Source organism: Gorilla gorilla, chromosome 22, assembly GCF_029281585.2.
Source record: "Gorilla gorilla gorilla isolate KB3781 chromosome 22, NHGRI_mGorGor1-v2.1_pri, whole genome shotgun sequence".
NCBI classification, from domain to species: domain Eukaryota; kingdom Metazoa; phylum Chordata; class Mammalia; order Primates; family Hominidae; genus Gorilla; species Gorilla gorilla.
The window spans coordinates 35,123,545-35,151,493 of NC_073246.2; the positions used below are offsets into that span (position 1 = coordinate 35,123,545).

At 44.3% G+C, this 27,949-nt stretch overlaps 1 protein-coding gene across 5 annotated transcripts in view; it reads left to right on the top strand.

Annotated features, from left to right (window-relative positions):
• Positions 1 to 386: 386 nt before the first annotated feature.
• Positions 387 to 27,949, top strand: part of IFNAR2 (interferon alpha and beta receptor subunit 2) — a 35,584-nt gene continuing 8,021 nt past the window's right edge. The window contains exons 1-8 of one of the 5 annotated variants that reach the window (XM_055373906.2): positions 387 to 742; positions 1,560 to 1,749; positions 12,237 to 12,328; positions 14,002 to 14,043; positions 15,280 to 15,403; positions 17,043 to 17,215; positions 19,031 to 19,176; positions 22,988 to 23,156. In XM_055373906.2, coding sequence (XP_055229881.1) covers positions 1,586 to 1,749; positions 12,237 to 12,328; positions 14,002 to 14,043; positions 15,280 to 15,403; positions 17,043 to 17,215; positions 19,031 to 19,176; positions 22,988 to 23,156 — 910 coding nt within the window. In that variant the 5' untranslated portion in view covers positions 387 to 742; positions 1,560 to 1,585. Of the gene's footprint in view, positions 743 to 776; positions 1,083 to 1,559; positions 1,750 to 12,236; positions 12,329 to 14,001; positions 14,044 to 15,279; positions 15,404 to 17,042; positions 17,216 to 19,030; positions 19,177 to 22,987; positions 23,157 to 27,949 lie in introns of those variants that run through there. The other 4 variants (XM_055373909.2, XM_031005146.3, XM_055373907.2 and 1 more) reach the window with 4 other exon arrangements.

Sequence of the window (27,949 nt, forward strand, 5' to 3'; positions counted from 1 at the left end):
TCCTCGTTTTACTAGTTGGAGAATTATATCATGCAGGTTTATACAATTAACAAGTGGGGGAGCCAGGAGAGAACCCATTCACTCTTTAGTTCATTCATTCATTCATTCAGTCAACACATCTTTGGGTGTCTTCTAAATGCCAGGCACTATTCTAACCCCTAAGGATACTTCAGTAAACAAAACAGTCCCAAATTCTTCCCCTATGGAGCTTTCTCGGCGAAGGCGGGATTGGTTAGGAGCTGACAATCGGCAGCAGACGATTGTAAATGACCGGACCTTTTTTGTATTCTCCTGCCCAGCCCCGGCCCGGCCTCCGCCTCCGGCCCTGCTCCAGCCCCGCCCGCGGCCCAGGACCCGCCCCTGGCTCCGGCCCCGCCCCCGGCTCCGTCCCCGACCCCGCGCCGGCGGCGGCGCGGCGCCCGCGCTTCCGCGGCGCTCGCGCTTCCGCAGCGCTCGCGCTTCCGCAGCGCTCCTCGTAGGCCGGGGCTCGGCGCGCGCACCCGCACTAAAGACGCTTTTTCCCCGCGGGTAGGAATCCCGCCGGCGAGCCGAACAGTTCACCGAGCGCAGCCCGCGGACCACCACCCGGCCGCACGGGCCGCTTTTGTCCCCCGCCCGCTGCCTCTGTCCGAGAGGCCGCCCGCGGGGCGCATCCCGACCGCGAGCGTCCGGTCCCAGAGCCGGGCGCAGCTGGGGCCCGAGGCTAGCATCTCTCGGGAGCCGCAAGGCGAGAGCTGCAAAGGTAACGCAGCGTGGCGGGGACGCGGGAGCGGAGCGCGTGGCCAGCTGACTGGAGGGAAAACGCCGCCTCCCTGCAGCGGTTCCCGGAATCCCCTCCGGTTCCCTCTCGCTCTCCCCGACTCCTCCTCCTCCTCCTGCCCTCCCTCCGCGTCTTGAGTATGCGGCTAGTGCGCCCTTCCTCTCTCCCGGGGCCGCACCTGCGACCCCAGGACCCCTCCCGGGCCCTGCCCTGCGCCCTCCACGCGTCGCCCCTGCTGGGAGTCCGCTTTCGTTGCACCCCTCCGCGTCCCACCCCACCCCACCAAGGATGCCCAGGACACCGGGCACTTGCACTGCAAGATGTGAGTCGTTGCTAAGTTTGAGGGTCACATTCTTCCAGGTCCACCCCGCCTTGCAAAACCGGCTCACCAGCCGGGTCCTCAGGTTCGGGATCTCCAGCCCACCCCGCTTGAGGTCCCCTGGGATTAGCCCCCCTCGACCTGCGTCGGGGTCACAGACTGCAGCCGGGGCTGGAGCGGCCTACACCCCTCCGGATCCGCTGCGTGGAGGCAGGAGGGGGAAGGGGCGAGGGCACGTGGCCGCGGAGACAGAAGGGTGCACCCTCCCAGGGTCGGAGAGGGGAGATACTGGGAAGATACTCCGCGAATATGGAGAGGCGATCGGCACTTGCATTTCAACCCTGAGCAAATCAGTCCGTTACACGCAGTAGCGAGTTGACTCCATCAGCCCGTTTATTTGGTTAGCGATGGTTATATTGACTCTGAGTATTCCCACCTCCTTTCTTTTAACATTTTTTTTTATTTCCTTGTTTTGTTTAGCAAGAAGTCTTAGAAACGAATATAGCATGCTTGGGCGTCGAGTCAGTGGTGAGAAGTGCCGGAGCTGGCTCAGGGAGAGGTGGAGTTTCCCATGTGTGCTCACTGGCCCAGGGGCTAAGTCCCACTGCTTGCCAAGGTTTCTCAGTATCCTGTCCACCCACCCCCTATCCACCTGTGCAGGCTTGAGGAGGTGAGGGGGTAGCAGAGACCCTATCAAAATCTACCCTAAGGAAAATATTCGATAAACTCCCCTAGCAATTAGGGCATAGCTGATAAGGCTTGATCTGTTTGTCGCAGAAAATGACTTGAACTTGTAAGTTCTATTGTTCATAAAGTTGTTTTCCACAATTTTAGGTAATCAAAAATGTACGACTCATTTTTCTTACCTATATTTCCTCTAAAGTTTCTCATGTATTTATTGAAAAGTTAAAATCTGATTTTGGTTCACATAATTTGACAATGGTGATTTGTCTAAAAGTCATTTCAAAAAGTAGTATGAAAAGGATCATAACCCAAGAGGTACTGTCATAGAAGTGAAACATTTATTAAAATATATATATTCCATGGCTCACACTTGCACACTCAAAGCCACATTGGACTCATTTTTTCTGCTACCTTTATAAACCTTCAAACTGTTCAAGAGTCAGTGGTATGTATCATCTTCTGTTACCAATCAGCATGTTTTGTTTGGTTTGGTTTGGTTTGGTTTGGTTTGGTTTGGTTTTTGACAAAGTCTCGCTCTGTCGTGCAGGCTGGAGTGCAGTGGCACGATCTTGGCTCACTGCAACCTCCCCCTCCTGGGTTCAAGCGATTCTTCTGCCTCAGCCTCTTGAGTAGCTGAGATTACAGGCGTGTGCTACTACGCCTGGCTAATTGTATTTTTAGTAGAGATGGGATTTCCACTATGTTACCCAGCCTGGTCTGGAACTTCTGACCTCAAATGATCCACCTGCTTTGGACTCCCAAAGTGCTAGTATTACAGGCTTAATCATCACGTTTTATCAAAGCTAAAACCCAAACTAAAATGCCATTGCTTATAAGATGCACTTTCATTTTATGTAATGAAGTAAGAAAAAACACTGTCAATCATGCTATGCCATGCCACCAGAATGAAAGCATTCTGATTTCAGAAATTCTCAAATGTTAAAAGAAAATGTGCATTTTATAATTTGTGAAATATTAGTGAGTTAGAGCAGAGCTTGACGGCACTGGCCCTGAGGGTCCTTCTTCTTCCTTTGGAAGAATGAAACTGGTGGCTATGCAATTCAGGGAAGAATAAAGGAAAAACAGGTAATTGGCAGAGGAGGTTGGCTGACTTAGAGGTATGGAAAAGACAAAACAAAGGAGGGAAAAAGAAAGGTATGTATGATGGGGAGGAGTTCAGAGCCACCGAAAATTTTCTCTGGCCCCAACAGGAAAACGAGTTACCCCACAAGCCAGGGTTTTATCATCTGGTACGTGGAGATATCCATCAGCATTGTCATTGGTTTTCATTTGTTTGTTTTTAATTCTCAAGTTTAAAAAAACAATTAAAATCTAAATGTGTCTCAACCACCAGAAACTATAGTGAGATTTCTCTGTAATAAATAGAAAAGAAGGAAACTGATCCAGTCCTTGTTAAAAAAAAAAAAGAGGAAACTGAATTGCAACATACTTTGCTTTTTTCTTTTCTCACAAAGGAACAGTGGGCCCTTTATGCTGGGTGGAGGTAAGTGAGATGGGGGAAGGTTCACTGGGCACCAACCTTCTGGGCTAGAGAAATTGCCCAGGCTTTACAGAACAAGCTGGAATCAGATAAAGTTGTGGAAAGGAAGTCAAGGTTTCACTCCGCCATATCAGTAGGAGGTACTAAAGCCAAACTAGTACCAGCAAAGTGAACAGAAATGGTAAGGGGGAAAAAAAGGAAAGGAAAGAACAACGTGGATTGCAAGACATCTTACTAAAAACGAAGAATTACGCTTGGAACAGAAGAAATTCATTACCATTGCCTTACACTGTGCAACAACTTGATGAAAATATAAATCCAATAAAACAAACTCAAAGATGAGAAAAGTGTAAATTGGAGATGAAAAGGGAGATTGCAGACCTAAAGGAAAATTGAAGACCGTAAAAACATAGTGACAGAATAAATAAGTCAGGAGAAAGAACAGAAGCAATACTGCTGAAAATGAAAGTATTTTAATAGAAGAAAGCCCAGTAAGGAAGCCCAGTGAATTCAGCTGAAAAGGGACAAAGATTAAGAAGAAAGAAGCTATTATGAAAGACAAAATACAATCAATAATTGGGAACACTGAAGTCCAAGATGTAGAGAAGTCAACAAATGGGACAGAAAATTCAAATAAAAATAAGTCCAAAGAAAGCTTATTGAGATGAAGAAAAAATGGTCTGTAGGCCAAAGGAACATGTCATGTTCCAGAAAATGTCATGTGGGAATACAGAAGTGCTAAGATATCTTAAACTATTTAAATTCAAAGAAAAAGAATTATTTAGGAATCTAAGAAGAAAAAGTAAAGGAGGGAAAAACAAAATCAAGCTCACCTCAGACTTCAGTGCAGCACTAAATGCCAGACTATGATGGTTGTTAGGGAACAGTTCCAAGGGAAAGAAACTTTTCCGAGGGACATATTTTTTTTCTGGAAGAACAAAGGGAATTCAGCACCCATGAACCGTTTTTGGAAAAACAAAAACTTGCTGAGTAATAAAATCCAGGAAATAGCAAATTAAGAGATAAATCAAAATAAAGAACTTAAGAGTAGAGAATGGTAAAAAGACTTGGTGAGTATTCTATTTAAATATAGAAGTAATACATCTATAGAAATTGTGGGTAGGATAGAATGGGATTGTTATTAATCTAGACAAAAATATACAGCCAAAAAAAAGAAGAAGTCAGAGAGGAAGATGGACGGAAATATGAGAATACCAATATTCTCTTCTTTCAAAGAATGGAATAGTAAATATGGTATAAAATTAAAAGATGCTATGTGAATATATAATACTGCAACTTTTAATATCTTTCATAAGTTTTATTTAAAACCTTAGAGGGATATCATAGGAAATTATACTTTCTTATGGACAAAAAAATTTAAATTTTAACAACTCCTTTGACTTTATTTTAGTCTTTTCCCAAGTAACATTAAACAGAAACACCGTGTGTGTGTGTGTGTGTGTGTGTGTGTGTGTGTATGTTTATGCATAGAAAGATCTGTGGGATTATGGTCGCCTAATGTTAATGATAGTAGTAGTTTTTACAGAAGAAAAAAGAAAGATGTTTGAAAAATAAACTAGAATCAAATATGCCAAGATGTTAACAATTGTTGATGCTGGATGGTAGGAATAAGGATGAGTGTTACTTTCTTATTTGTACTTTTTCATATTTTTCTAATTTCCAGAAAAAGATATGTAATTGTTTTTGTCTAACATTTCTGAATCCAGTTCATTCATTATTCATTGCCTCCTTGACAATGTGCATCAGTCTATGTCAGACAGAAGGAAAGACACAGCCATACTTTACCAGGAGACTATGAGGCAGCAAGTTCCTGGAGGGTTGTTTGTCTGTCTAGGAGGAGTTGGAATTCAAAGAATCACTTCACCCAATCCATCCATTTTATCTGGGCCTTGAAAATTGTCAGGGTTTGTCTGGTCTCAGGGCGAATAGCAGGTAGAGCTCTTCTTTCAGAATGGAGAAGGCCAGAGTGTCACAGGGTGAACCTGTGACAAAATTGGGGTTCAGCCTGGGAAGCCACATGAGTTGTTGGCTTTGCACAGGATGGAATTAAAGAGCAAGCTGGCAGAATTAAGTGAAAGCAAGTTTATTAAGAAAGTCAAGGAATGAAAGGGTGCATAGGCAGAGCAGCAGCATGGGCTGCTCCACTGAGTATACTTATGGTTATTTCTTGATCATATGCTAAACAAGTGGTGGATTATTCATAAGTTGTCTGCAAAAGGGGTGGGAGTTCTGGAACTGAGGGTTCCTCACTTTTTTCGATGATATAGGGTAACTTCTGCATGTTGCCATGGCATTTGTAAACTGTAGTGGCACTGGTGGGAGTTTCCTTTAGCATGCTAATATATTGTAATTAGCATATAATAAGCAGTGAGGACACTTTTGTCACCATCTTGGTTTTGGCAGGCTTTGGCCAGCTTCTTTACTGCATCCTGTCTTATCAGCAGGGTCTTTGTGACCTCCTGTTTTATCACATAACTAAGAATGCCTAACCCCCTGGGAATGCAGCCCAGCAGGTCTCAGCCTCATTTTACCCTGCTGCTACTCAAGATGGAGTCACTCTGGTTCCAACACCTCTGACAAGAGCAGGGGTTGACCTGTCACCTGGAGCTCAGCAGGACAATAACTCTAGGAAAAACTGGAAAGGCTGATAGCCTTGAATTTAACCTAAGGAGCTTGGTGCATTGTCAGGCAACAGTGAGCTACAGACTGAGCTGACTACATAATTCACAGGGCCCACCCAGAGCCAGATAAAAATGCATGAGAAAGTACCACTAAAGGTACTAAAATATAAAGCCTTTTCTTCCACAGTCTCTCTCTCTCAACACGTAATTTTTTTTGTTTGCTATTTAATATCATTCTAAGTAAAAAAAAATAGGCCGGGCATGGTGGCTCACGCCTGTAATCCCAGCACTTTGGGAGGCCAAGTCAGGTGGATCATGAGGTCAGGAGATTGAGACCATCCTGGCTAACACTGTGAAACCCCATCTCTACTAAAAATACAAAAAATTAGCTGGGTGTGGTGGCAGGCGCCTGTAGTCCCAGCTACTCTGGAGGCTGAGGCAGGAGAATGGAGTGAACTCAGAAGGCGGAGCTTGCAGTGAGCCAAGATTGCACCACTGCACTCCAGCCTGGGGGACAGAGTGAGACTCTGTCTCAAAAAATAAAATAAAAAATAAAAATAAAAACTTGAATTATTAGCATGAATATTGCAGTTCTTTATATTATGCAAAACCAGATTTAAATAAGAGCATTTAATTCATATATGGAATTGCCAAGTTATACCATTAGTACTTTACAGCACATCTTGGGAGGTTCCCTTGAACTAGCCAGAAGCAGCAAACTGAAGCCAGACAGAGGAAGATTGCAAAGAGGAAGAGAGGGTCTCCACCAGGCACAGAGCCACCCAAGGGAGCCCTCCCTCAGGCTCAGGGATACCGAGGGAGCCAGAGCAGATTCACACAGGTCCCTGGGGCCCCTCTGCCCTGGTGACTCTAGGATGCATGTACTTGCACCTGACTTCTAGGCATCCCCCTCCTGCTAGCTTCCCCTCGATCCAGCCTGGGGCAGGCTCTGGGGAAGTCAAGCCTTGCATCTCCCTTTCCCAAGCACCTACCATCCTAACCCACAGTGTAGTGGCCACGTCCAAGGGTCTTTACATCTCTGCCTCAGATATGCTAGGTACCTGGGTCAAGAGTGACCCAGAGACTCATCCCTGCCAGACCGAACCTCCAGCCAGTCACCCTCTGACTCCAGTCCATGGGGCGAGGCTGGAGTGCTGGCCCTGACCTCTCCAGCATCTGCACCAGGAGGGCTTCAGCAGAATGTGGTCCCAGTTGACGCCCCATGCCAACAGCAGCAGCAGCAGTTGTCAGGCATAGAGATTGAAGCCAGACAGGGCCTGGGATTCCTCTGCTGGGAGCCTAACCTGCAGGAGGTGGGGAAGGATCCAAGTGTGAGCTGGGGCTCCTAGCACAAAACACACATTGAAAGATAAAATGGTTAAGAATTTCAGGATAGCCACAGGAGAACCTCAAGCCAAGTGTAGGATCCTTCTAGCTGCAGGGCCTGGGGGTACTGAGACTAGCCCTGTTGACAGGAGCCATGCTTTAGGAAGACTGATCTATTTGTAGTCAGCAAGAGTTTTAAGGAGCTCCATTAACAATTTAGGCAGGCTGCCAAGATGGGATATCATATTTTCCAAGCAAGAAGAATCTGGTAATCAGGCATATGGTTCCAAGTGAAGTATAAGTCACCAGAAAGCCAGGAAGGAAGCCATCCCCTGGCCCAGAGGGGGAGAATGGGGTGTGTGTGTGTGTGTTTTCTCGGCTGCTGAAGAGACTGAGTGTTCCTGCAGATATATAACAAAGATGAAGATGTGCCACCGTTGGAGACAAACAGGGGGACCAAAGGCCACATGTCAGAGGTCAGGTCAGGTGTTCAAATATAAAGGAGTTGCCCTGGCTGGGCATGGTGGCTCACATCCATAATCCAAGCCCTTTGGGGGGCTGAGGCCGGAGGATCACTTGAGCCCAAGAGTTCAAGACCAGCGTGGACAACATAGCAAAGCCCCATCTCTAAAAAAAAAAATACAAAAATTAGCCAGGTGTAGTGGCAAATGCCTGTAGTCCCAGCTACTTGGGAGGCTGAGGTGGGAGAATCGCTTGAGCCCAGGAGGCAGAGGTTGCAGTGAGCCGAGATCACACCACTGCACTCCAGCCTGGGTGACAGAGTGAGATCCTGTCTCAAAAAATAAAGAAGTTGCCCTTCTACAATCTGGATGTGGTGGTATCTAGGGGAATGTTCACAACTAGGCAACACCTCTGCTGTGGATTGATTATGGGAGATGATGTCACACATCAAGATATCTCAGCAGATGTTTCTCAATGGGTACAGTATTATGGGATTAGTTCCAGGCATTCGTGCTTGGATATCTCATGGGTGGTGGAGTCTGTAGCAAGGCTGGAAATTTTGACTTGGAATCACTTGGATTTCTCTAAGAGAATACCCCAGGTTGGACGTGTTACTGTGGCAGCAGAGAAGACTTAAAAATTACATTGTTTTTAGCTTGAACTTCGTCTTGTGAAGTCCTAATTAGGGAAGAGGAGTCAGGCTGGGGGTCTAGGGGAAAGCAAAGAGATAAAGCAGATAAGCCATAGGTCTACCTTGCTTCATGGTCCAGGACATACAAACAAAAAGAAGAAGCAGATAAGCTATAGGTCTGCCTTTCTTTATGGCCCAGGACATACGACCCTCCTGCACACATAACTCACAATCTTCCTGCGTATCATCAAATGCTTCAACTTATCATCAAATATCTCGGCTGACAGAAGAATGCAAGTTAGCTGCCTGCTACCTTGGCGTTGTCAGTCCTCCACATAGCACTCTTCAGCTCAAATTGCATTTTATAAAATCCCCAGCAAGCCTTTGTCTCCTGGCAGTCAACTCCTCTCTTACTGACCTGCCCATTGCTCCCTTGCAATGTATTTTCCTACTTTCTGTAATAAATCTGCCTTTCTTGACCTAAACTGTCATGGTAAATTCTTCTTACTTCTATGTCACCAGCCACAGACAGTCGCCACAAGCCATGACAAGTCTGCGATTTCATGGTCTTTTTTTATTTTGATGATATTTCCCCAGTGTTTGGGGGACAGAAGAATGCCCACAATCTATAGGTCTTAGTCACGTGGATGGGGACAGAATATCTGAGAGAGAGAGAAGGAACAAGATCTACTGGGGCTCCTTAAAATTCTTCTTGAAGAATTCCTTTCTCACCTTGGAGTAGGGAAGACTTTCTGATTATGACTCAGAATTTAGAAGCTAAGAAAGAAAATACCTTTAAATCTGAAAACATAAAACTCAAAAACTTCTGGGTGTTTTTTTGGGGGGGTTGGTTTTTTTAAACAGCACAAGCAACTCAAAGGGCAAGTGACAAACTGGGGAGAGAAGAAAAAGATGTGACTCATATCACAGTTTCCCTTCTACTTAAAAAAAAAAAAAAACTGCAAACCAGTAAGAAAATAGCAACAGCTCAACAGAAAAATTGCCAAAGGCACGAACAGTTAATGAGAAGGAGATGCAAATCGCTCTTAAACCTATGAAAAGATGAAGATGTTCCATCACAAAGAGTAAGAGAAATACAAATTAATATTAATGTGAAAGACAACTTTTCATTTATGAATTTGAGAAAAATCCAAGAACTTGATGATATACCTCTAAGAAGAGACGGTAGGGAAACGAAAATTCTCACACGTTGCAGGTGGTTATGTAAATTGGTATAGCCCCGAGGGTGGTCAGTGTGACAGTTTCTATCCAAATTACAGATGCATAGTTTCATTGCCAGGTCTCTTCTGTCTGCTTCTTCAGACCCACCCTCCCCTCTCCCCACTCTTTAGTTGGCCCAGGACCCTGTCTGGTAAGGATACAACTCCAGGCCCCTTGCCGTATGGCTTCTGGTTTTGTTCAGCCGATGGGGAGCCCCAAATAAGAGAAGGGAGGGACACAGTGAGGGATATTTATCCCTCAGCTTCCTGCCTGCACTGTCCTCTTGGTCTGGCTGTGTCCAGTGGTCTCATGTCATAGCTGCTCATACAGGAGTTTCTCCTTACAAATTGCAGTGTTGGCTTCTCTTCCCCCTCCGGCCCAGAGTGATTACAGCCATCAATGTTGTGAGCTACAGGTTCTATACCCTCCCTTCTGCAGGCCCAGAATGGTTACAGCCCTCAATGTTGTGAGCTGCAGGTTCTGTACTCTCCCTCCTGGGGCCCAGAGTGGTCACAGCCCTCAATGTTGTGAGCTACAGGTTCTATACTCTCCTTTCTGCAGGCCCAGAGTGGTGACAGCCCTCAATGTTGTGAGCTACAGGTTCTATACCCTCCGTTCTGCAGACCCAGAATGTTACAGCCCTCAATGTTGTGATCTGCAGGTTCTGTACTCTCCCTCCTGGGGCCCAGAGTGGTCACAGCCCTCAATGTTGTGAGCTACAGGTTCTATATTCTCCCTTCTGCAGGCCCAGAGTGGTCACAGCCCTCAATGTTGTGAGCTACAGGTTCTATATTCTCCCTTCTGCAGGCCCAGAGTGGTCACAGCCCTCAATGTTGTGAGCTACAGGTTCTGGAGTCTCCCTTCTGGGCCCCAGAGTGGTCACAGGCCTCAATGTTGTGAGCTGCAGATTCTATACTCTCCCTTCTGGTTTGCCTACAGCCCTCTCACACATTTGTAAATATAGTCCTGCAACCCCTAATGATGTCTTGGGCAGAGATGGACCCTTTATATGACGATAGCCCCATAAGATTATACCATATTTCTACTGTACCTTTTCTGTGTCTAAATATGTTCAGATACACAAATGCCACTGTGTTGCAACTGCCTACAGTATTCAGCACAGTACCATGCTGCACAGATTTATAGCCTAGGAACAATAGTCTATACCATATAACCTAGATGTGTAGTTGGCTATGCTATCTAGGTTTGTCTAAGTATACTCTATGATGTTCATACAACGAAACAGCCTAACAATGAATTTCTCAGAACACAGCACTGTTCACAGTTGCAAAGATATGGAATCAACCTAAGTATCCATCAACAAATGATTGGATAAAGAAAATGTGGCTAGGTGTGGTGCTCACATCTGTAATCCCAGCACTTTGGGAGGCCAAGGCAAGAATCCAGGAGTTTGAGATCAGCCTGGGCAACATAGTGAGACCCTATCTCTACAAAAAAAAAAGGTTTTTTTAATTAGCCGGTGTGTGATGACACATGCCTGTAGTCTCAGCTACTTAGGGGGACAGGTGGGAGGATTGCTTGAGCCTGGGAGGTTGAGGCTGCAGTGAGCCATGATTGCAGCACTGCACTCCAGGCCAGGCAACACAGCAAGACCCTGTCTCAAAAAAAAAAAAAGTTACATATATATACACACAGTATATTCAGCCATAAAAAAGAATGAAATCGTGTTTTTTGCAGCAACATGGATGGAACTGGAGGCCATTATCTTAAGAGAAACAACTCAGAAACAGTCAATACCACATGTTCTTATAAGTGGGAGCTATTAATAAAAAATGTGCACACGTTGACATATATATAATGTGGAATAATAGTCATTACTGACTGAGAAGGGTGGATTGGGTGTGGGGAGTTAAGGAATAAGAAATTACTTAATGGGTATAATGTATACTATTCAGGTGATGGATACACTGAAAGCCCAAATTCCACCACTATGCAATATATCTATCTAACAAAACTGCACTTGTACCCCTTAAATTTATTTTTTTAAAAAGCGTCTATCCTAATTTGAATGAGCTGTTTCCTGCCAGAACCCTAACTGATACGTCCTTTGTCTAGCAATTCTACTTCTGGAAATTTTCCCACACTTAAACTGGCACATGTGCAAAATGAAAGAGATTTCCTTGCAGAAGAGACTGGAAATAATTCAAATGTCTATAGTAGGGGTGCTAATTATATAAATAATGGTGTGTCTATAGAGTAGAACTGTATCCAGCTATTTAAAAAACAAGGATAGAAAGATCTTCCAAATATGTTTTTAAGTGGAAAAAGCAGGGTGGAACAGGGACTATACATGCTATCTCTTGTCTAAAAGATGGGGAAATTAGGAATATGTATTTGCTTTTGCTTATACATGAAGATACTCTGAAGGATTCACAAAAGAAAAAAAAGTTTTCTAAAGGGAGCAAGACTTTTCACAATTTTTTTTTGAATGCTTAAAATTGTTGAACCCAATGACTGTTGGCTGTTCAAAAGTTAAATTTAAAATTCCTCCCGGACTAGGTAGGGGATTGGGCCCAGAAGCTGAGACCAGGCTCACTTGAATAAATGGGGTAAATGACTAGGAATTTTACTATTCCTTACAGGTCTCATTATCTTGTCTTTGCTCCCATTTTTATATTTGCAATTTAATTAGACACTTCAGAATTTTGATCACCTAATGTTGATTTCAGATGTAAAAGTCAAGAGAAGACTCTAAAAATAGCAAAGATGCTTTTGAGCCAGAATGCCTTCATCGTCAGATCACTTAATTTGGTTCTCATGGGTAAGTGCTGCTTTTTATCTTAGCTCTTATAGAAGCAAGCTGTGATGCCATCCTCACTGAGAGCCCTGGCAGGAAGTTGCAAACTCATTTCCCTGACTAGAGGACCCAGTACCACCCTGCCTAGTGTCAGGAGTTAAGTGGAAAGCAAATAGGAAACCTACACTAGTAGTTTACATTCAATGTAGATTCCTGTCCTGTTGTTAATTTTAGGAAAACAAATGAGTGACTTAAGGCAATAATAATCAGGACTATCCTTGCCATAATTTGAAGAGTAATTTCTCCTAACACCCTTTCTTCCTCCCCAATCTTTGATAGATGTCTTTTAGCTCTAAAGTTGATTAATTAGCAACATGCTTATTCATATTCTGTGAATATTTCTAGGATGGACAATTGCCTCTGAGGACATTCCCTCAGCCAGCCCAAGTACTTAAACAAAAACAAGGAAATTCTTTGATGTTAAAGATCTCGTGTGTGTCCGGGCGCGGTGGCTCGCGCCTGTAATCCCTGCACTTTGGGAGGCCGAGGCAGGTGGATCATGAGGTCAGGAGATCGAGACCATCCTGGCTAACATGGTGAAACCCCGTCTCTACTAAAAAATACAAAAAATTAGGCGGGCATGGTGGCGGGCGCCTGTAGTCCCAGCTACTTGGGAGGCTGAGGCAGGAGAATGGCGTGAACCCGGGAGGCGGAGCTTGCAGTGAGCCGAGATCGAGCCACTGCACTCCAGCCTGACAGAGCAAGACTCTGTCTCAAAAAAAAAAAAAAAAAATCTCGTGTGCGAGTGTGTGTGTGTGTGTGTGTGTTTTGAGGCATAGTTTCACTCTGTTGCCCAGGCTGGAGTGCAGGGTGTGATCTCAGCTCACTGCAGCCTCCACCTCCTGGGTTCAAGCGATTCTCCTGCCTCAGCCTCCCAAGTAGACGGGATTACAGGCACCCGCCACCACACCCGGCTAATTTTTGTATTTTTAATAGAGACAAGGTTTCACCATGTTGGCCATGCTGGTCTCAAACTGCTGACCTCAAGTGATCCACCGCCTTGGCCTCCCAAAATGCTGGGGTTACAGGTGTGAGCCACTGTGTCCAGCCATTTTTTTTTTTTTTTTAGACAGAGTCTCCCTCTGTCACCCAGGCTGGAATGCAGTGAGCGATCTCAGCTCACTGCAGCCCCCACCTCCCGGGTTCGAGCTATTCTCCTGCCTTAGCCTCCTGAGTAGTTGGGACTACAGGTGTGCACCACCACACCCAGCTAATTTTTTGTATTTTTAGTAGAGACAGGGTTTTGCCATGTTGGCCAGGCTGGTCTCAAATCCTGACCTTGTGTGATCCACCCACCTCGGCCTCCCAAAGTGCTGCGATTACAGACGTGAGCCACGACACGCGGCCCCAGATATATTTTTAAGTGGAAAAAGCAGGGCAGAACAGGGACCGTACATATTGTTGTTAGTGTCAGCTCCCAAATGGATCTTATTTTAGCTCAGATCACAGTCCTTGCACCATGTGCTGCTGGCACCAATGTAGAGTAAAAACCATCTATGTGGGCATTTTTTTGGCACAAGAAAAGTCTCAATCTGATACCAATAAATGTATGTTAAAGAATTCCAGACTTAGAGTAATCATTGCAAGTTGAGCCCAGATAAAACTATTGCCTCTCTAATGTGTTTTCTTCCTTCTAGTGTATATCAGCCTCGTGTTTGGTATTTCACATGATTCGCCTGGTAAGAGATGTTTTTTGGCTTCACTAAATTTTGTATAAGAGTGAAAGTGTTGGGGCAACCATTCAGAGGTATAAAATGTGGGAGATTTGATTTCTGATTGTACATCTGTTGCCTGTTTTATTGGGATTCTTTCTCTGTAAAAGGAGCTAAAATGAGCTAACTCTGGTTTTTTGAGAGATACAAAACTAGTCTAAGAAATGAACACTAGAGATCATTTTTAAACTTCTTTAAAGAATATTCAAACTCTTAATAATCTCACTAATAAAAGAATGAGGAGACACAGACTGTGCCAAATAAAAAATGGCCCAGAAATATTTACTCTTTAATTTGCATTCTTCCACCCTGATGATTCCAGACAAAGGACAAAAATTTTTTTTTAACTAAACTTCTTCCTACGTATATAAATCTGTCCACAAAACTTTACTAAGTATTAAATATGTGTCCAACCTTGTGCTAAGTGTTGGTTGGGGGTGGAGAGTTGGCAGTTGAGAAACAAAGGCCTGGGTCCTAACCACAGGAAACTTAGGTGATCTTTAAAAATTTAACCGTATAAGGCAGAATTTGGCAAGTCTGGCTTTAATGTCTCATTTATCACTGCCACTTCCCACCTACATGACGCTGTATAATTCAACTCAGTTTTACAGTCTGTAAAATGAATCTTTTCATAGTGCCTACTTCAGCATTGTTTTGGGGTTTAAATGCTTAGAAAGGGCCAGTCAGGGCTCATGTTATACTCCCCTGCTCTCTGTGATCCAGGGAATAAGTGAGCTGGGGAATCCAGAGGAAGGAAAATTTGCAGTGGGCTGAGCTACTTAAGGAGGACTTCATGGAGGAGCTGGGAGCAGAGTTGAGAGAACGGCTTGGGGAGGGAGAATGGGTAGGGGAGAGTGAAAGGAAGTGCATCATGTGGGCTGGGATGGCCTGGGTTAGTTTGGTCCAGTGAACCATGGAGGGACAGTCCAAGGGCATTGGAGAAGCCCTTCTGTCCAGACTCTCCTTACACAGTGCACAGTCCCTGTTTCCCATGCTTGCCTGCCCTGACAATATGTTGCTCGTTAATTAACTTACTAATTTATTTCCCATGTCCTGTAGACTTCCTGTTTTCAAGACACCAGGGCTCTCTGGAGAGGTTATCTGCCAGAGGTGTGGGTTCTAGATCCCAAGAAATGACTGAACAGTGGCCAGAATACAACTGTGGGTTCCAAATTTCAATGCCCTTTTTCTTCTTCTCTTTAGATTACACAGATGAATCTTGCACTTTCAAGATATCATTGCGAAATTTCCGGTCCATCTTATCATGGGAATTAAAAAACCACTCCATTGTACCAACTCACTATACATTGCTGTATACAATCATGAGGTTGGTTTGATATTTCATTTTCTCTTGGTAAACATATTATTGTTCTGTTATATGGGGAGAGGTGATCTTTTCTCTCTCTCTGTCTCTCCCTCTCCCTTTTCCTATCTACCTCTCCTTCTCTCTGCGTTTCTTATTCAGAGTCTTAAAAAGCCAAAGACAAAACACCATCACACATCCATTTTTAATTCAGTTGAATACTTTAATAATCCAAATCTATTTTGACAAAGCTTGTATGTGTCATCAAAGCCAATTTCTATAGGTCAGAACCTCACATGCAAAATAATTCTCGTGTATGGGTTAGGCAATGATTTCTCTAATTCAGTCAGTCTGAATGTTTAAAAGTCCTGTTATCTGAGGACAGGAATCCAAAGGTCTATTGACCATATTGATGGTTTATGTTCACTTTTCTTTACTCTGGTGGGACACCAGAAAGCTGCCTGGCCTAGTCTGGGACAGGCCTGGGTCCATAGTCTGGTTTGGTCACTAACCAGCTTGACACTTGGCACGGACCTCAGCCCCTAAGCTAATGCCTCTGCTGAGGGGTTGCTGCAAGGATTCATGACATAATGGATGGAGTCCTGCTTGTCTTTTGTCTTCCCACACCTACCAATCACTCTTAGAAGTCATTGCTTTGATCCAGCAGCCCCTTGGAGTGTCCTTTTGTTGGTTATTTATTTGGCCTAGAGCTGCTGCTGCTACTGCTTATTGACTGAGCCAGTGGGAGACCTCTTGTGAGTTTCTCTTCGGTGCCTGCTAAAAAGTTTTTCTCTGCATTGAGTGGTGACATGTATCATCCAACTAACTGAAGCTTGGTTGATGAGATATCTGCATTGTCCCTGAAATAGCCCAGGTCTGACTTAGGACTGGATCATCTAGTCTTAGCCAGAGAGGGAGGGGGTCTCAGGGAAGGCATTCATGATTGTCCCATAGAGGGAGGGAGATCTGAGGCCTCCACCCTGAGGGCCCAAGTTTCATTCATTCATTTACTCATCCGGCAATTTTTTTTTTTTGAGACGGAGTCTCACTGTGTCACCCAGGCTGGAGTGCACTGGTACGATCTCGGCTCACTGCAAGCTCCACCTCCCGGGTTCACGCCATTCTCCTGCCTCAGCCTCCCAAGTAGCTGGGACTACAGGCGCCCGCCACCACGCCCAGCTAATTTTTTGTATTTTTAGTAGAGACGGGGTTTCACCATGTTAGCCAGGATGGTCTCAATCTCCTGACCTCGTGATCTGCCCACCTTGGCCTCCCAAAGTGCTGGGATTACAGACGTGAGCCACTGCACTCGGCTCCTCCGGCAAATTTTACTGAGCACCTACTACATGCCAGGGGGTCCAACTGTGAACCAAAGTCCCTGCCCTCCTGGAGCAGACATTATGTAAATGGAGACATCAGTAAACAAAGGTATAATGTGACAGGTGTGGGTAAATGCTACAATCAAGAAAAGAGAGGGATTGAAAGTGCAGGGGTGGGGAGGGCATAAGATGTTCCATTTTCAATAAGATGGTTGGGGAAGATCACTTAATACAGTGATATTTGGGCAGAGCCCTAAAGGAAACAATGAAGTAAGGCGCCCAAAAATAGACTCTCATTACATCAATGCTAACAATTTCCTTTTTCCATTTTTTTCTTTCCAAAGTAAACCAGAAGATTTGAAGATGGTTAAGAACTGTGCAAATACCACAAGATCATTTTGTGACCTCACAGATGAGTGGAGAAGCACACACGAGGCCTATGTCACCATCCTAGAAGGATTCAGCGGGAACACAACGTTGTTCAGTTGCTCACACAATTTCTGGCTGGCCATAGACAGTGAGTTTTATCTCTGTTTCTCCACTTCGTCCCCATCATCAAGATCTTCATTATTTGCTATTCCATGAAATAGGAGGTCTACAAAGGTGTTTTAGACCTGGGGCTGGGCTCACCTCTTGGCCCTGCCACTTCCTAGCTCTGTAACCATGGACTGCTTTGCTTCTCTGAGCCTTGGTGTTTTAAATCTGAAAAGTGGAATGATAATTTGTACTTTGCAGATTTGCCCCGTGCCTGTATAAGGCAGTAGGAGCTGCTGTTTTTCGGTTTCACAGCCTGACAGGAAGTCTGGAGCCAGATTCAGGTGGGCTGGATCTAGCGCTCTCATCTCTCTGGCCCAGGATTTTCTTTCTTTCTTTCTTTCTTTTTTTTTTTTTTTTTTTGAGATGGAGTTTCACTCTGTCACCTAGGCTAGAGTGCAGTGGTGCGATCTTCGCTCACTGCAACCTCCACCTTCCAGGTTCAAGCGATTCTCCCACCTCAGCCTCCAGAGTAGCTGGGATTACAAGCACACACCACCATACCTGGCTCATTTTTTGTACTTTTAGTAGAAATGTTTCACCATGTTGGCCAGGCTAGTCTCGAACTCCTGACCTCAAGTGATCCACCCGCCTCAGCCTCCCAAGGTGCTGAGGTTACAAGCATGAGCCACCACACCTGGCCCCAGTGTTTTCTTAATACAGCAACTCCACCCCCTCATTATAACCCAGTGTTCTTTTGTGTGTGAACAAGTGTGCATGCACCTAGTACCCAAAGCTCAGAGGAGAAGACTAGACCCCAAGAACAGGCCTACCCCTTCTTTCTTTACCTGTGACTCAAGTCAGTTCCCTAACGCACTGTGTTAACAGCCCCAGCTCTGTTACTCTTTCAATCTCCCACTTTACAACGAGTTTCCAAGAGAACCATCTGGTCTCAGCTTCCTGTTGTAGGCTATGCGGGTGTGCACGTGCTCATACATGATTAGCAAAGTGGTAAGGATAACTGAATCCCACTGTGGCAAACAATTCGGATACGACATTTGCTGGATTTGTGTGCATGTTTACGTATGTGTATAAACAGACATCTGTGTGTACACACAGAAAAGAAAGAAAATCAGAATTTATAGTATTTGGGTTGTTAAAGAATGCATATTAAAGTAACAGTGAGATATGTTTCATGACTCAAATGATAAATATGAAAAATACATAAATATCCAGGTTTAGAGGGAATACAAAGAGTGTGCTTTGGCATGGTCCATCTGAAGTAATTGACAGCATGTATTAAAAACCTTAACATGTGCTTACTCTAATCCAGAATTCTTTAGTAATTTGTCCCAAAGAAATTATTAAGGCCAGGCACAGTGGCTCACACCTGTAATCCCAGCACTTTGGGAGGCCGAGACCAGTGTATCACTTGAGCTCAGGAGTTCGAGACCAGCCCGAGCAACATGGGGAAACCCTATGTCTATATTAAAAAAGAAAGAGAGAAAGAAAGAAAGTTGGGGGTGAGGGAGGGAGGGAGGGGGAGAGAGAGAGAGAGAGAGAAAGAGAAAAGAAAGAAAGAAATTATTAAGGACAAATGCAAAAATTTAGTTCCAAGAATATCCCATGATACATTAAGTCTTTAATAAAAATCAGAGACAATTTAAATGTTCAAAACAATGAATCAGTTAAATCATGATACAGTCACTTAGTGGAATAGCATTAGCAATGAAAAATTATGATGTAAATCAGGACTTGGCAGATTTTCTATACAGGGCCAGAGAAGAACCACTTTAGACTTTGTGGGCCACATATGGTCTCTGTGACATATTCCTGTCTGTTTTTGTTTTTTGCACAGTGTCTTTTGAACCACCAGAGTTTGAGATTGTTGGTTTTACCAACCACATTAATGTGATGGTGAAATTTCCATCTATTGTTGAGGAAGAATTACAGTTTGATTTATCACTCGTCATTGAAGAACAGTCAGAGGGAATTGTTAAGAAGGTAAGTGGCTTCTCCTGTTAGGATCAAAACAGTTCTGAGTGGGCAATCAATGCACTTGACTGTCTCTTTTGAAAGGAAATTTGCAGTTGAACAATTAAAGCTACAACGTCAGGCTTCAGTATGGTCCAACTTAGGGAAGAAGTCACTATGGTTCATTCACTATTGATCTAAACCTGCAGCACAGTGTTCTTTAAAAGAATAAGCCACGGCTGGGCCTGGTGGCTCACGCCTATAATCCCAGCACTTTGGGAGGCCGAGGTGGGCAGATCATCTAAGGTCAGGAGTTTGAGACCAGCCTGGCCAATATGGTGAAACCCCATCTCTACTAAAAATACAAACATTAGCTGGATGTGGTGGCAGGCACGTGTAATCCTAGCTACTCCGGAGGCTGAGGCAGGATAATCGCTTGAACCTAGGAGGCACAGGTTGCAGTGAGCCAAGATTGCACCATTGTGTTCCAGCCTGGGTGACAGAGCAAGACTCCGTCTCAAAAAAAAAAAAAAAAAAGAGTAAGCCACATGCACAACATCAAGGAACACACAGGAAAGAGGGTGTGGGAGGGAGATGCAGAGTACAGCCAAATTTCAGTGAACCCTGGAGAGATTTCTTTGAAAAGGAGGGTTTAGCTGAGCCACCCATGAAAAGCATCTGTCGCTGCGTCTCTGGCCCTCACACACAGTAAGGAAGTGGCTTATCTGGCAGGTTCTGTCCTCTCCTAATTTCTGCAAAGGAGCTGACTCTCAGTAACCTCAGGGTTATCTGGTATCAGACAGCCCTGCATCTTCAATTTTTGTTGTCCCTAGCCCTCCAAATGCTGGAATAAGTGGAAATGGACAAATTGCTCTCACCGGTGTAGCAGCAGCTTATGTCTGTAGAGCCCTTTGCCAAGTATAAAACCCTTGCAAGTGAGACCAGCCTGAGAGATATTCAGGGTAGATGCATTTCAGGCGGAGGGCACAGGAAGTTCAAAGGCTCTGAGGCTGGAGTGGGCCCGGTGTATTTCAGCAACAGCGGGGAGAGGTGGCTGAACTGGAGTGACCGGGCAGGAGATGAAGAGGAGGTGAGGTCAGAGGGTAAATGTGGCTGGACCTGGTAGGAGTTTGTAGGTCTGGGTCTTCTGAGTGTGATGGAAGCCTGTGGAACCCAAGGCTTAACAGAGCATCCTGGCTGGGCTGTTAAAAATAGACCACAGGGGCAAAGATGGGAGTTAGGAGACCAACTAAGACACAATCCAGGGTGGCAGTCACTTAAGAGGCAGTAACAAATTATATGATTATTATCATTTTTCTTTTAATATCGACATGGATTATAATCAGTACTCTAGGAAAAGGAGCAAAAATGGGGGAAAAATAAGTTTATGTGGCCTAAGGACTATGTGGAGTGTCATTAAATCTCCTGTTTCAATCATGTCTCGTTTGTGTTCACCCCATAAGCAACTAACTCTATGTTTTAGATTATGATTCCTAAAATAAGAGACTGATGCTTATTAGGATATTGACTACTCTATAAGAGGAAAAACTGTAGTTAATAGGCATCTTCTTCATAAGGAAAATTAGCCTTTAAATCAAGAAAAAAAAAATAAGCTACTAGTATAATCTAAGCAACAGATGGTGGTGGCTTGGACCTTGATAGTAGAGGGGTAATGAGTAGGGAGAAGCCATCAAATTCTGCATATATTTTGGGTTTTGTTTGTTTGTTTTTGAGACGGAGTTTTACTCTTGTTGCCCAGGCTGGACTGCAATGGCATGATCTTGGCTCACTGCAACCTCCGGCTCCCGGGTTCAAGCCATTCTCCTGCCTCAGCCTCCCTAGTAGCTGGGATTACAGGCACCCGCCAGCACACCCAGATAATTTTTTGTATTTTTAGTAGAGACAGGGTTTCACTGTGTTGGCCAGGCTGGTGTCGAACTCCTGACCTCAGGCGATCCACCCACCTCAGCCTCCCAAAGTGTTGGGATTACAAGCATGAGCCACCATGCCTAGCTCATAATTCTGCATATATTTTGCATGTGGAGCAAGACTGACTTCCCCATTAACTATGGAAGATGATGAATGAAGCAGGTGAGGGTTAGATAGGGTTAGAGGGTTTGGGACATGTTAAATTCCAGGTGTCCGTAAGGAATCTAGGAGGAGACGTGGGGAAGGAGCTGGATGTGCCAGTCTATTGTCCCGGGGAGAACCCGCAGCTAGAGAGAGAGCCTGGCAGTCACTGGCTTCTTGGTGCATGGTGAATGCCCTAAGACCAGATGAGATCACCTGGGAATAGACACTCAGAGAGAAGACAAGACATCCAGTGACAGAGCCCGGGAACATTCCAAAATTTGGAGATCTGGCAAATGAGGAAGAAACAGCAAAATCGACTGAGAAAGAGCAACCAGCATGGTAGGGAGAGAAGCAGGTGAGAGAAGAACTTTCCAAAAGGTGAAAGTGGTCTACTGAGTCCAGTGCTGTAAATAGGACAATTGAAGAGGACTGACTATTGGATTTAGCAACATTGTGTCCTTGATAAAAGTAGTTTTAATAGAGTTAGGGGCAAAGAGCTGGTTGGAGTAGATTCAAGAAAGAGTGGGAGGAGAAAAATCGGAGACAGTGAAGAGAGCTCATTCTTCCACGGAATTTTTCCAAACAGGGAAGGAGATTGTGTGCTGGCCACTGGAGGGGAAGCTTTTAGTTTGTTGGGTCGTAAGTTTGTTTGTTTACTAACTCCTCCTCCCAAACAGAAATTTACAGAAAAGCATCATTACTGAAGGCTGTATTTGAGCTGCTAGGAATCCTCATTTATTAAACTGCTAGTAAGAATGTATTTTAAAAACTGTAAAACATGATACAAAAGTTATTATTCATGAAAGAGCCCTCATATCATCTTTTAAATTCTGAAGTGAAATGCAACTACAGGAAAGAAGAGGCAAGGTGTTTAAAGGGAGATGGCTGGGCACAGTGGCTCACGCCTGTAATCCCAGCACTTTGGAAGGCCAAGGCAGGCAGATCACTTGCGGTCAGGAGTTCAAGACCAGCGTGTCCAACATGGTGAAACCCCATCTCTACTAAAAATGCAAAAATTAGCCAGGCATGGTGGCGGGCATCTGTAATCCCAGCTACTCAGGAGACTGAGGCAAGAGAATCTCTTGAACCCAGGAGGTGGAGGTTGCAGTGAGCCAAGATCATGCCACTGCACTCCAGCCTGGGCAACAGAGTGAGACCCCATCCATCCATCCATCTGTCTGTCTATCTATCTATCTATCTATCTATCTATCTATCTATCTATCTATATCTGTCTATTGATAAAGGGAGAAGATGAGAAACTAGACATCAGTCAGTTTTGTCACAGACAAGCTCTGTGACCTTGGAGAAGTTACTTAGCCACACTGAGCTACAGTTTTCTCATCCGTTGAATGGAGGTAATGCCTATTTTGCAGACTGTTTTGAAAGTCAAAAGGGTTAATGTTTATGAAGGCACTTTCTCAAGTGTAAAGTAGACACACACTGTCCATGAGAGAAGATAATCTTGTAAAAATGACGTCACAGAGACTTTTATTCCTCTTTGAAGACTTTTATCTCATTTATAAAATGAAGGCGCTAGACTAGATGTCATGATTATAAAATATGTGTGTGTGCAGGTGTATATTAAAAGTGCATGTAGGTGTAGTTTTCTGATAAATTACTTGCTCCAGATGACTTATAAATCCTTTTTCTTACCAAGCCTGTGATAAATCTAACCCTGTTTGAGATTTGAAGACAAATCCCAAAAGAGATTAAGGCCTGCCTCTAAATGAAATTCTCAGTCTTACTGATTTTTTGCTTATGTTTACAGCATAAACCCGAAATAAAAGGAAACATGAGTGGAAATTTCACCTATATCATTGACAAGTTAATTCCAAACACGAACTACTGTGTATCTGTTTATTTAGAGCACAGTGATGAGCAAGCAGTAATAAAGTCTCCCTTAAAATGTACCCTCCTTCCACCTGGCCAGGAATCAGGTATGTTCGTTTTTTTAAATTCATGTTTTGAGTATTCATGCTTTTACTCTGAGGGCAAGCCTATTTAAAGAAAAGAATCTGAAAAGAATTCATGGAGCACTAAAGGTCTTTCTTCCAGTAAACACCTCACAGAGATGTTTTCTGTTGGTTCGTGTGTATGATCTGGTAGAGTCACTTTTATGTTGTCATACCAAAAAACAATCAGATACTACTCGATGAGATCAGAAATCTTGAAATGGAAACGCTTTTATTTCAGGCAGTCAGGATTAAATTCAGCGCTGTGTGCCCTTTGTGTGGCCATTGCTGAAGCCAAATGCCAGAAGAGGTGGAGTTGCTTGAGACAGTGGTATACAGTGGCATTAAGGGGTGAAAAGGTGGAAGCAGCGAGGTTGGGTGCAGTTCATGGATGTGATCTGGCATCAGCTCTCGCTCATAGATGAAAGGAACCCTTGCCAGGGTATACGAGAAAATCACTGATGAAGGCTGAACACCTTTCTGTTACACAGACATCAGAACAGTAAACAGTGTGATCCCAAACCTTCTTCCCCTTTGGAGTGAGAACAATCAAGCCTCGGAACTCCCTGCTGATTGTTTTCTCAGGAAGTAGCCAAGTTTCCACCTGTTTTACCAAAAGTGAGAAGCTATGCAAGTCTCCCTCAAAGAAGCCCTTCTAAATGTCCCAACCGCATTGTTAAGGGAAAGAGGTCCCAGTCCATACCCCAAGAGAGGGTTCTTGGATCTTGCGCAAGAAAGAATTCAGAGCGAGTCCATAAAGTGAAAGCAAGTTTATTAGGAAAGTAAAGGAGTAAAGAATGACTACTCTATAGACAGAGCAGCCCCGAGGGCTGCTGGTTGCCCATTTTTATGATTATTTCTTGATGATATGCTAAACAAGGGGTGGATTATTCATGCCTCCCCTTTTTAGACCATGTAGGGTAACTTCCTCACATTGCCATGGCATTTGTAAACTCATGGTGCTGGTGAGAGTGTAGCAGTGAGGACGACCATCTTGGTTTTGGTGGGTTTTGGCCGGCTTTACTGCAGTCTGTTTTATCAGCAAGGTCTTTACCAACGGTATCTTGTGCCAACCCCCTATCTCGTCCTGTAAGTTACAATGCCTAAACTGTCTGGGAATGCAGCCCAATAGGTCCCTGCCCCATTTTACCCAGCTCAAGATGGAGTTGCTCTGACTCAAATGCCTCTGACACCAATGGAAGTATCTTTAATGTTCTGATTTACCAGAATAAAAATAAGGTAGGATCTATAAAGAAATTACTTTAGTTGTAAACCAAAATAAAATTCTAAGCCCCCCAACCAACTGAATGGTTCCCTCCTCTCAGCCAAGGGCCGAGTAAAGTAAAGTAAACCTGAAACACTAGTTCAGGCCATGATGGGAATGAGTGGTCCAGACATGCCTCACGGGACCTTCCTACCTTTGGAATTCAGGCACAGCTGGCCAGCACTAATATTAAAACAGAAACCTTAAGACTGACAAAAAGATGCTTTGTAGCACTAATACCAGCATGATGGATAGCAGGCCCTAAAAGAAACCAAAGTATTTTATCCCAAAATACATTTCTTTGACATATTTTGAAATGGCCCTGCAAAGCTGTCTCTTGCAGGGAAAATCTGCTTTCTATAAAGAACCCCCTTCCCAGTCCAAGTGTTCTTCCTGATCCAAGAGAGAATTCACTAAGAGTCTGGCACTTTTTTAAGTCCGGTAAGAAACATTTACAGTCTGTTCTCTCTGAAGCCTGCTACCAGAGGCTTCCTCTGCGTAATAGGAACCGTGGCCTCCACAACCCTTTGTCTTAACCCAGATGCTTCCTTTTATTAATTCCAAGTTTTTAATCAGAAAATCTTTGAATCTACCTATGACCTGGAAGCCCCCCCACTTCGAGTTGTCCCACCTTTCCAGATTGAACCAGTGTACATCTTACATGCATTGATTGATGCCTTATGTCTCCCTAAAATGTATAAAACCAAGCTGCACCCTGACCAAGGGTTCTCGGGATCTCCTGTGGCTGTGTCATGGGCCATTGGTCACTCATATTTGACTCAGACTGAATCTCTTCAAGTATGTTACTGACTTTGGCTCTTTTCATTGACAAAGTGATATGGTCACTTGTGAATGAAGTGAGCCACGGAACGTTGCCTGGCACATAACGGTGCTCTGTGTTGGCTTCACTACAGGGCAGTATGATTTGATTCTCTAGTGTTCCTCAAGACCAGATGATGCGCAGGCTGGTTCTAAAGGAAAAAACATGTCAAACACCTTTAGCGTAAGTTATTTTTATGTCAGCAAATACAGGCAAAGTTAAAACTGCATATAGATTCTGACTATAGCTCTTTCAAAAATATAAATCCAAAATAAATGTGCATGTCTTTGTTCTAACACCAGCTATCTGACACTAACTAGTTGTCCAATGATTCCATTCATTTCGGATACTACCCGAGGTTAGCTCAGACCCCACAGGTTAAAGGCTCAGTCCCAGAAAACTGCCTGCCCCCACTTCAGACGCCAGCCACAAGTCATGGGTAACAAGGTTCCCTGCACTTCCATCTGACTTGGCTACAAATTCAGGAGTTCCCATGACCTCCCTTTAGGTTTGATAATTTGCTAAAATGACTCACAGAACTCAGGAAAGTGTTATGGCTTATGATTACCATTTTATTATAAAGGAATTGATGGACAGCCATTGAAGAGGTGCACAGGACAAGGTCTGAAAGGGTCCCAAGTGCAGGAGCTTCTGTCCTTGGGGAGTCAGGGTGTACCACCCTCTCTGTACATTCATATGTTCATGAATTTGGGGACTCCCCAACCCTTGGTGTTCACAGTTTGTATTGGGTTTCATTATGTATGTGTGATTGATTAAATTACTGGCTGCAGGATTGAACTCAGTCTCCAGCCCACTCCCCTCCTTGGATAGAGGTCAAATGGGGGAGCTGGAAGTTCCAACCGTCTGATCATGTGGTTAGTTTTTCTAGGGACCAGCCCTCATCCTGAAGCTATCCACACCCTGCCCCATCACCTCACAAGCATAAACTCATATATGGCCCCTAAAAGGGGCTTGTTAACAAAAGACACTCCTAACGTTCAGGAAATTCCACAGGTTTTTGAAGCTCTGGCTCCAGGAACTAGGGACAAAGACTGGATATATATGTATATTTTATTATATCATTGATCTTACATACAAACGAAACTCTTATAGACAATAAAAACTGAAATTAGTGACCTGGCAGACAGATGGTGGTTTATTGAAACTCAGTCCCCAGTTCCAAGGTGAACGTGTTGCTGATGAGAAGGCACAAGCTCCTTGGAGGTTGATGAATTCTGTGATAACTCACTTTCTCCCCTGACTCTTTTCCATTTCACCTACTAAGAGATGTTCATGTAACAACATCCTCTCAGGTCATTCCATTTTTACTTGGCGTGAATGCGTCATGTTGCACATCAAGTCAGCCCTCATTCTTTGATTATTACCCAAGATAGGTCAAGTACCGCTCTCTTTAATTATCCAAATACTGTACCTGATGTCAAATTCTTGTTTGAAACTCAGGAAGCAAATAGGTTCAGATAACGTGGCCTCTGTCACTATCTGCTTGCCATCTGACGTGCCCTCAACCAGCCAAACTCAGAAACCAGACAGGTTTGGATGGTGAGGGGTCTTGGAAGGATAGCCTGAGACCAGCATTAACATAGGCTCAGCAGTAAGCACTGTGACCCAATCCTAGGGCAGACTGATATGGGGGGATTTTAGCCCAGAGATCTGGAGAAACACCTTCCCCTTGTCAAGCCCTAAAACTAATTGTTTGTCTCTTTTATTAATATTAAGGCCCTAAGGAAAAGCTCTATTCATTCATTTGACAAATGTTTATTGGGGGCCTGTTATGAGCCAGATTCTTTTCTGGATATTGAGGATTTAGCAGTGAACAAAACAGATTAAAAACTTCTCACCTTGTGGAGCTTACATTGCAGTAGGAGACAGAATAACAAGATCAACATGTAAAATAGACAGTATGTTAAGTAAGTACCATGGAAAAAAATTATGCAGGAAAGGAGGTGAGGGGGATGTCAGGTTGAGGAGAGTAGGTTGCTGTTTTTAATAGGATAGTGTCTTGATTTGCATTTGCTAGAAGCCAGAGCCTGGGATGTGAATTCATATTCAAGTGTGATTTATTGGTGGGGGCATCTTAGGAGAAGGGGAAAGAGGGAACAGGTAGGTACAGGGAGAGAGAAATTAAGCAGGCATGTGGCTCTCAGCTGAGCCTGATCCCAAGGGGTTCTCGGAAGCGTGAACCGTATCCTCAAGTCAGCAGCCAGTCAGTTACTGGTGGTGATCTATGGCATGGCCTCCAGATGAGGCAGCCCCTTTTTGGGCAAGGGCAGTTCCTTATGTGTCCGGAGTTGGTTCCTGCCAATGGGTTCGTGGTCTCGCTGACTTCAAGAATGGAGCCGCAGACCTTCCTGGTGAGTGTTAACAGCTCTTAAAGATGGCACAGACCCAAAGAGTGAGCAATAGCATGGTTTATTGTGAAGAGCAAAAGGACAAAGCTTTCACACCCTGGAAGGGGACCTGAGCGGGTTGCCACTGCTGGCTGGAGGTGGCCAGCTTTTATTCCCTTATTTTCCCTTCCCATGTTCGTTTCTGTCCTATCAGAGTGCCCTTTTTTCAGTCCTCCTCGTGATTGGTTACTTTTAGGATCCTGCTGATTGGTGCATTTTACAGAGCGCTGATTGGTGCATTTTACAGAGTGCTGATTGGTGCGTTTTGCAGAGTGCTGACTTGTGC